Source organism: Eptatretus burgeri, chromosome 9 (assembly GCF_056783735.1).
Source record: "Eptatretus burgeri isolate ZD-2024b chromosome 9, Ebu_testis_v1, whole genome shotgun sequence".
Taxonomy (NCBI): Eukaryota; Metazoa; Chordata; class Myxini; order Myxiniformes; family Myxinidae; genus Eptatretus; species Eptatretus burgeri.
Window position 1 is genome coordinate 29527204 of NC_140969.1, and position 9096 is coordinate 29536299.

A 9096-nucleotide genomic window follows, 5' to 3' on the forward strand; every position below is an offset into this window, starting at 1 on the left:
AAAAACGGAAGTGCGTGAGGAAATAGGCGTGTCCTTCCGCCCAGTGACCCGGAAGTGTTGGTTCTGGCCTGTTGCTGCCTGATGGCGGTGATGTTGCGCTGCACAATAAACTAGTTGAAGAAACCCCCTTTTTTTTATCGGGAAGTTACATCTTAAGGCCGCAGAATGCCGAAGGTTGTTTCCCGTAGCGTCGTGTGCTCCGATACTCGGGACCGGGAGGAGTACGAGGCGGAACGGCCCTTACAGGTGTATTACTGTTTGTGCGGACAAATGGTTCTCATCCTGGGTAAGTCTGTGGGAGTCGTTCCGGTGCTAGTGGGGTTATTACATCGCGTATGAAGACCTTCAGCAAGGTCTAGATTAACGACACGTGAAGCACCTCTGTCCATACACAGTGATGAGTTGTTGGTGATGACCGGAGGGTTGAGGTGGTAGAGGTTGCTTGGCCTGAGATTTGGTACAAGACGTCCACCGCTGATCTGCCTGCGATGTGAGAGAAACAGACCTTGCGTTTCGGCGTCATTGCAAGAGATTCCACTGGATTCCAGGAGAGACGGACGTGATGCTGGAGTGCCAGCCCATAGGAGAGGGCAGTACTCCATTGGGATTCGGACAAGGGCCTTGTAGGCTGAGTAGTAAGTTGTGATTTCTCGACGAACTAGAAGGGCTACTCGGGAGAGCACGTACCTCCACCACGCAATGCCTGATCCACGAGAACATATCGGGCCCAAGACGTTTTTTTAAATATTATGCTAAACAATACTATATGTTTTTTGGCCCTATCTATCAATGGTGAAGGATCGCTTAAAAAAAAATTAAATAATTCTCGTATCCAAATCGAATCAATTCTTCGTAGCCACAACACCCAACCTGTCCACCAAGTTTCATCCGGATCCGTCCACAACTTTTTGAGATATCGTTTTTGGCCCCATCTCTCAATGGTGAATAATCACTTGAATAATTCTCATCGTCGGATCCGGATCTTGACCAAAATCGAATCGGTTCGTCCTTGTCACGTACCAGACATCTCCATAAAATTTCATCTGGATCCGTGTACAACTTTTTTGAGATATCCTGCACACAGACAAACAGAAAGGCGGTGAGAACATAACCTCCTTCACCTTCTGTGGCGGAAGTAATTATTCAGATCGATGGAGGATGCCCAGCCTCTGGCTGGCTTTGCAGGGCAGCTTTGCAATGTGATTGGTGCGGGAGAAGAGGTCATGGCTGATGAGTGTACGTTTTACAATCGCACCCTGCGGGGGCCGAGGCTCGTCCGGGCATTTTCACACGCCACCTACCATTTGAGCGACCATCAAAAATATATTCCATCAGCACAGAACCAACCATGATTACATTCACGTAAAATCCTCTGCTTTTCAAAGCTTTTATGTGAATGCAAACACAAAATGCTTCATGGTTTTTCTTAAGAGTCGTAATGGGCTGTCAGGTTGGCCGAGAGGTGCGCACACTCTCCTCTGAGCTGTCTAGCCTGGGTTCAAATTCCGACCCGGCTCGAAACTGTCATCTCGGTGTTTCACAAGCACGGTGGTTCATCAATGGGTGTGCCGTACCTCGGACGGACATTACACGGGTGTCCCGTCTGCCAGCATTTGTTGGTGGACGTTAAAGATCCCACGGTGTCCTTCGCGAAGAATAGGTGACCTCTCGCCAACACCATGAACACATAACAAACTCCTGCCCAAACCAGCAGAGAGCACTGACTGCATCAGTGGTACAGCCGCACCCTCAGCCAATGATGCTACACCGCAGCCTTGTGTTGCATACCAATGAAGAAGAAGAAGAAAAGTAGGAGTAATACGTGTGACACAACAAATCTCGAGAGTTTTTCTTGTTTGAGGAAAAGGGTCGGGGGACGGTTGGCTGTCATGGGATATTCATTATCGGCGATCGTAAAAACGTCATTCATGGATGGGCATGACTGATTGTGGATTTTCTGTTGATGGATAAAGCAGACAATACATTAGGAGTGTGGACACTGTTATGAAGATGTGACACACTCATGAAGGTTGTGTGAGATTCCCACTAGTTTGGTACAACTCGGCGAGTATGTTACATTGTACGTGTGGAGCAGATTGTAGCTTGGAGAAGCTGCCTTTACGACGTAGAGACCACGCCCGAGTCCTGGATGGCGGGAAGCATGCACACAAGTTCTCCAACATGGAGCAGGATGGAACTGTGTACCTGCGCAGGTATGTGATCACGATTGTTATTTACATCAGACGTGGCAGGTATGTTATTGCCATGATTATTTACATCATACAGTGCCGATAGAAAGTCTACAACCACCTTTCAAGATTTTTCACCTTTTGTTGCCTTGTAGCCTGGAATTAAATTGCATAAAATCGGAATTTTTCCACCTTCATTTACACATCGTAACCCGCAACTTCCAAGTGAAAAACAAATTCAACAAATTTCAGAAAATTAATTAAAAATACAAAATTAGAATATCTTGGTTGGATAAGTGTCCACCCCCCCCCCTCTTATAATAGCAATTGTGAATTAGCTCAGGTGTAACCAATCACCTTCAAAATCACACACCAAGTACATATTGGCCTCCACCTGTGTTAAATTGTCATGATTCGGATTATTTCAGAATATAACTAGATAGCCACTCAGGAGAGCGCATACCTCCACCATGCATTGCCTGATCCCCGAGAACATATCGGGCCCAATACATTTTTGAAATATCATGTTGTATATCATTTTTGGCCTGATCTCTCAATGGTGAAGAATCATTTAAAAATATATAGTTGTCGGGTCTGGATCCGGATCAGGATCTTCACCAAAATCTAATCAGTTTGTCCTTGTCACACACCGAGCCTGTCCACAAAATTTCATCCGGATCCGTCCACAACTTTTTGAGATATCCTGTACGCACGCACGCACGCACGCACGCACGCACGCACGCACGCACACACACACACACACACAAACAGACAGGAAGTGGTGAAAACATAACCTCCTTCACCTTCAGTGATGGAGGTAATCAGCTGTTCCTGTCGGTTTTCTCTGCTCGGTAATGCATTTCACAGCAAAGACTCAACCATGTGCACCAGGGAGCTTTCAAAAGACCTCTGGGATAATGTTGTGGAAAGGCACAGATCAGGGGATGGGTATAAAAATATTTCAAAGGCCTTGAATATCGCTTGGAGCACAGTCAAGACAATCATTGAGAAGTGTGAAGCGTATGGTACCACCAAGACCCTGCCTAGATCGGGCCGTCCCTCCGAACTGGATAAACCAAGCAAGGAGGAGACTGATCAGAGAGGCCACCACGAAGCCAATTGCAACTTTGAAAGATCTTCATCCCTTTCGGGCTTAGACTGGTCATTGTGTGTATGTGACAATATCTCAAGCATGACACAAGTCTGGCCTGTACGGTAAGGGTGGTAAGAAGGAAGCCATGACTCAAAAAAGCCCACCTTGAGTCCTGTTTGAGGTATGCAAAAAACACTCCAGGGATTCTGAAGCCATGTGGCAAAAAGTTTTGTGGTCTGACGAAACCAAGATGGAACTTTTTGCCCTCAGTGCAAAACATTACGTTTGGCGCAAACCCAACACAGCACATCACCCAAAGAACTGTGAAGCATCATGTTATGGGGAACGACTGGGTCACTCGTCAGGATAGAAGGGCAAATGGATGGAGCAAAATACAGAAAAATCCGAGAGAAAAACCTGCCGCCCTCTGCAAGAAAGGTGTAATTGGGACGGAAGTTCACCCTTCAGCATGACGACGACCCGAAGCACGCAGCCAAAGCTACACTGGAGTGGCTGAGGAACAAAAAGATAAGTGTTCTTGAGTGGCCCTGTCTGAGCCCTGACCTAAATACAATCGAAAATCTGTGGCACGACTTGAAGATTGCTTTCCAGCAACGCTCCCCACGCAACTTGACTGAGTTTGAATCATTTTGTGCAGAAGAATGGGCAAAATAGGTGTGCAAAGTTGGTAGACACCGATCCCAACAGGCTCACAGTTGTAATTGCTGTCAAAGGTGCTTCCACCAAGTATTAACTCAGAGGGGTGGACACTTGTTCAAACAAGATATTCCAGTTTTGTATGTTTAATTAATTTCCTGAAATTTGTGTAATTTGTTTTTCACTTGGAAGTTGTGGGTTACGATGTGTAAATAAAGGTGGAAAAAGTCTGATTTGATGTAATTTAATTCCATGCTATAAGGCAACAAAAGGTCAAAATTTTGAAAGGGGGGTGTAGATTTTCTTTTGGCACTGTATATGGCAGGTATGAGATTGTGATGGTTATTATATATTGCAGGTATTTGATTGTGATGGTTATTTACATCATATGTGATGGACGTTTGGATAGCCGAACCGGGTTATTTTTATTTTCGGGAGCAATCGTGGCAGCGGTCTGCTGCCTATACACTGCTCAAATAAAGGGATGTGTCAGAAGAATATCATCTTATTAGTTCCGCCACCAAAGGTGAAGGAGGTTATGTTTTCACCCCTTTCTGTGTGCTTGTTAATTGCCGGAATCCTTCGGATTTCGGCAATTATGTTGGTCGGTTGTGTGTGTCATTCTGTGTGTCTGTCTGTCTGTCTGTCTGTCTGTCTGTCTGTCTGTCTGTTTGTTTGTGTGTTTGTTTACCCTGTCGCAGCCACACCGTATCAGCGATCATGACCAAACTGGGTACAGACGTCGGCCATGGTCCAACTTAGACACTTGTCGTTTTTGGTGAATCTAGGTCAAAGGTCAAGGTAACCGGAAAACCGAAAGTCTTATTTTCGCAATAACGTCCGCAAAAAATGGTCGTATCGACTTCAAACCAAATCCAAAATGTGCATCTTCCAAATCTGCATCCAACCATATGTCTCATTGGGGTGTCACACCAACACCCTTCTTGGCGGTCGGGGGTCGAATGTCAGGGGGGTCGGGTCAAAACTTTCAAATTGCGATAAAAACGCCATTTCAAGTCCGATTGACTTCCAAGTTATGATCATCACCAAACTAAGTGCTATAACTCATTAAACAGTAGCACTATCGACTTGAAAGAACCAAATTGATTTCCAGGTTTTTGTTTTTTCAGAGATCATGGAGATATGACAAAGTTATTCCAGCAATTCCTTGCTCAATGAGCAATTTAATTTGTCTGTTTGTTTACAGGATATCTCAAAAAGTTGTGGAACGGATCCAAATGAAATTTGGTGGGCAGGTTGGGTGTGTGACAAGGACGAACTGATTAGATTTTTGTTAAGATCCGGATCCGAATCCGACAACTAGAATTTTTAAAGTGATTCTTCCCTATTGAGAGAGAGGGCTAAACCGATATATGGCACGATACCTCACAAAGTTGTGGATGGATTCAGACGAAACTTGTTGGACAGGTTGGGCGTGTGACAAAGACAAAATGATTCGATTTTTGGTGAAGATCTGAATCCGGATCTGGATACGAGAATTATTTAATTGTTAAAGTGATTTTTCACCATGGAGAGATTCGGGCCAAAAACTATTTATCGCAATGATATCTCAAAAATGTATTGGGCCTGATATGTTCTCGTGGATCGGGCATTGCATGGCGGAGGTATGCTCTCTACCGAGTGCCCTTCTAGTTTGCCCTGTGAGTCCTCAGGTACAGCGAGCTCACATCTTATCAATATCGCAAAGCCTTTTTGATCAATTACATTTTAACGGTAAAATGGGTTTTTAACTTGCAATTTGGCTTTCTTTCACATTATTCGCTTTGTCTTCTGCAGGAATGATGGAATCGAAAGGCAGTTCAGAAAGAAGTGCAAAAAGTAATGATTTTATTTTCTATCTTGCATTCCAAGTTTCATTTTGTAGAGTCTGGATTATCTGCTGGGTTTCTCAATGGAAGTTTATTAAATTGCAAGCCCTTGAGTTTTCCATGCCTCGATGTGTTGTAACATTTGTGAGGATGATTGAAGCATATTAATCCGAGTGTATTTTGGCCAGGTGTGGCCTTCTACTCTTCTACTACCATCAGGAAAAGTCTGCAAGTGTCACTTTCATTGTGGACGGTGCGGTCGTGAAGGCCGGCCAAAGCCTTGCCAGCGTCAATATTTACAAGCAGCAAGGGGAGCAACCAAAGAAGGTGAGGGAGAGCAAAATAGTCATATGTTCAACGTGGCTAGTTTGTAATGAACACACACACATTACTGTGTACGGAGCACACACACCCAACGTTGAGTGGCCTAACCTTTGCTGGGAAGAGGCGAACGTTTTCAAACCGCTCCCACCTCCATCAAGACCACGTTGGGCTCATGCGTATCTTGCTGTTCTTGAAGAAACATCAGAGATGAGAGGTGTAGAGATGATGGAAGTGTGTTTTTTAGAATAGCAGTGTACACACCCTCTGAGTGGGTGGAGTTTGCATATTAAAGGTCTCGAGGTTTAAAAGGTACGTTCCAGTAGTACGTAATGAATATATGTAGTCCAATAATTAATATCCGTACTCACGATCCAACTCGCGTTCAAACAGTACGTAATTAATAGACACTCACATGGGTTGATCGAGGCTTCACCTTGACAAGGCTTCTCCGGCCACTCGTGTTTTTTCGATTTTATTTATTTGTAGGAGGGGTACCTGGTGTTGCCGGGCAATGCCGGGTCCTCCTCCCACCCCTTCCCTTGCCTCCTCCCACCGCCACCCTTACCTTCCCTCAAAGGAATTTTCACAGGGTTTTAAACCACATCTGGGGAAAATAAATAATTAAAATAAAACCCGCTTTTGATTCTTACTGCTGCCAAGCTCTACCTTACCTCGTTGCCTTGAACCTACCACATGTCATTTCAAAATCTCCCCCCCCCCCCACCGGAGGGACAAATTAATCGATATGGCCGAAATAAGTCACTGTATAGATGTTTATCCTCGTCGCCATGTAATGAATCTGGGGGGTGTTCAGTTACCAAGTTTCTTGTGCAGCACTCGCCAAGTGGCTTAAGCACTCAAGCAAGCACTCCATTCAAAACTGTTAAGGAACGGCTGGCTTGGCAAGTGCTAGCTGGCTGCTTGGTAACTGAACACTCCCCTGGACATCTTGACGACTTACAGTACATACAAAACGCTGACACAAGGAATTTTTTTTTAATATAATTAAAGACTTCAAATATTAATTGTGAGTATTTTTGTTGTTATGAAAACGTACCATGTTCAGTTTTAAAATGTACATAAACTCAGAGGTGATGTTGAGTAAATGAAAGTGGACGTGTACATTTCAAAGTGTACGTGTACATAACTTCTTTAATGTGTATGTGTACATAAGTTCCAAAAGAAGAATTGAAAAGAATGTCTCTTGGAAATTTCACCCGGTAGCCGCCCGACTAATTAATTACGTACGCAGGCATTTCACTCCAACAAGGCGATTTTCATCACCTCTGTTTATTTGCTTCGGATAATATGACTTTTATGTGTCTCAGTTTGTTTATAAGCTTAAAAAAAAAAAAATTAAAAATAATCGGGTGGAAACAAAAAGTTTATTTATTTATTTATTTATTTTATTTCCTGATTCCTGAATTATTTATTTATTTCAGTGGAATAGCAATGCGCCAACATGCATTTACTGGTTATGTGCTGCGATGGCGTCGTCCGACGTAACGCTGGGTGTGCTGCCGTTCTTGGTAGGTGATCATGACCAAACGCACCAAGGATATGGGCAAGTTTGGCTCCGTCACAGTCTCCACCATAGATGAAGAAGAGGAGGAGATTGAAGCGGTGAGTTGTCCTCATTGTTTGTCCGTCGGCGTTCACTCGGTCGCACATGCGCATTGAGACTACTGTAAGTTCATCATTTTTGGATAAACCTCTGCACAGCCATTTCACCCCATTGCATGGTCCTTTTCTTTTTTGTTTCCATACAAATCATCCTTCTTAATATAATGGGGAGAGTTTTTTTATCATGTGCATTTGACATTTGGTACATTGATATGAGGTCATGCTGCATGGGCTACTCTACTGCTGAAGCCATAATGTGGGTTTACAGCATGAAATAGAAGACTGGGTATAAATATGGAAAAAAATATAATGTACAGGTAGTGGAAAAAAAAGAAGAAACACCTGGGTAAATGAGTGACACCAAGTATATTGAAAGCAACAGCTTCCACACAAGTGTAGCTCGTGTGTTAAGCAGTTGACATCCTGACATCCTTTAGGTTATGTCTAAAAATGCTGCACAAGCCTGGTTGCCTATAAATTATGGCTTGCATAGCTGCAAGAGGAGAGCTCAGTGGTTTTGAAAGAGGGGTGATTGTTGAGGCACATTTGGTAAGAACTTCAGTCACAAAGACAGCTCAACTTACTGATGTTTCATGAGCAGCGGTGGCTAAGGTGTCAGCATGCAACTCTGAGGGAGAGGGAAAGATATCATTAGCAAAGGGCAACAGTGGGTGGAAGCGCATACTTTGAAGAGGAAGGAAAAGCAGGCGAGCAAGTTAAATTGACTGTAAATTTCAAACTCTGGTGCGAGCAGCCATTTTCATCAAAAACAGTCCACCGAGAACTCGATGGAGCGGCATGCCATAGTTGGGTTGCAGTGCACAATCCACTCATCACACCTGGCCATGCACATTTTCGAGTCCATTGGTGCAAAAACCACAGGCAATGGACTACCTAGCAGTGGAGAAATGTGATCTGGTCAGATGAATCGTCCTTCACCATATTCTCGACAAACGGACGAGTGCACGTGTGGTGCCAACCTAAAGAACTCTACAACCCTGAGTGCTTGCTTCCTACAGTGAAGGGTTCAGGTGGTTCTTTAATGTTGTTGGGTGCATTTTCCTGGCATGGTTTGGGTACAGTAATTTCCTTAGAAGACAAGGTCAATGTCAATCATTACTTAATGGTACTGAGTGATCTTCACCCCATGTTGCAGTGTTTCTTTCCTGCCGAGAGGGGCGTCTTCCAGGATAACAATGCCCCCATCCAGAGTGCGTGTTGTCGCCCAATGGTTTGATGACTATGACACATGTTTTCCATATGTCATGTCCTTCTCAGTCATCAGATCTGAACCCAATCGAGCATTTATGGGATATTCTGGAATGACACCTGAGGTGCTTTCCACCTCCATCAAACAGGTGTGAGTTGATTGACTCTCATG

General features: G+C 44.1%; 1 protein-coding gene across 1 annotated transcript in view; it reads left to right on the forward strand.

The window, feature by feature from the left end:
* Positions 1-14: 14 nt before the first annotated feature.
* STEEP1 (STING1 ER exit protein 1) overlaps positions 15-9096 on the forward strand; it is a 29224-nt gene continuing 20142 nt past the window's right edge. The window contains exons 1-5 of the mRNA XM_085894562.1: positions 15-286; positions 2096-2213; positions 5737-5778; positions 5957-6095; positions 7626-7715. Of these exons, the coding sequence (XP_085750688.1) occupies positions 166-286; positions 2096-2213; positions 5737-5778; positions 5957-6095; positions 7626-7715 (510 nt within the window). The 5' untranslated portion in view covers positions 15-165. The remainder of the gene's footprint in view (positions 287-2095; positions 2214-5736; positions 5779-5956; positions 6096-7625; positions 7716-9096) is intronic.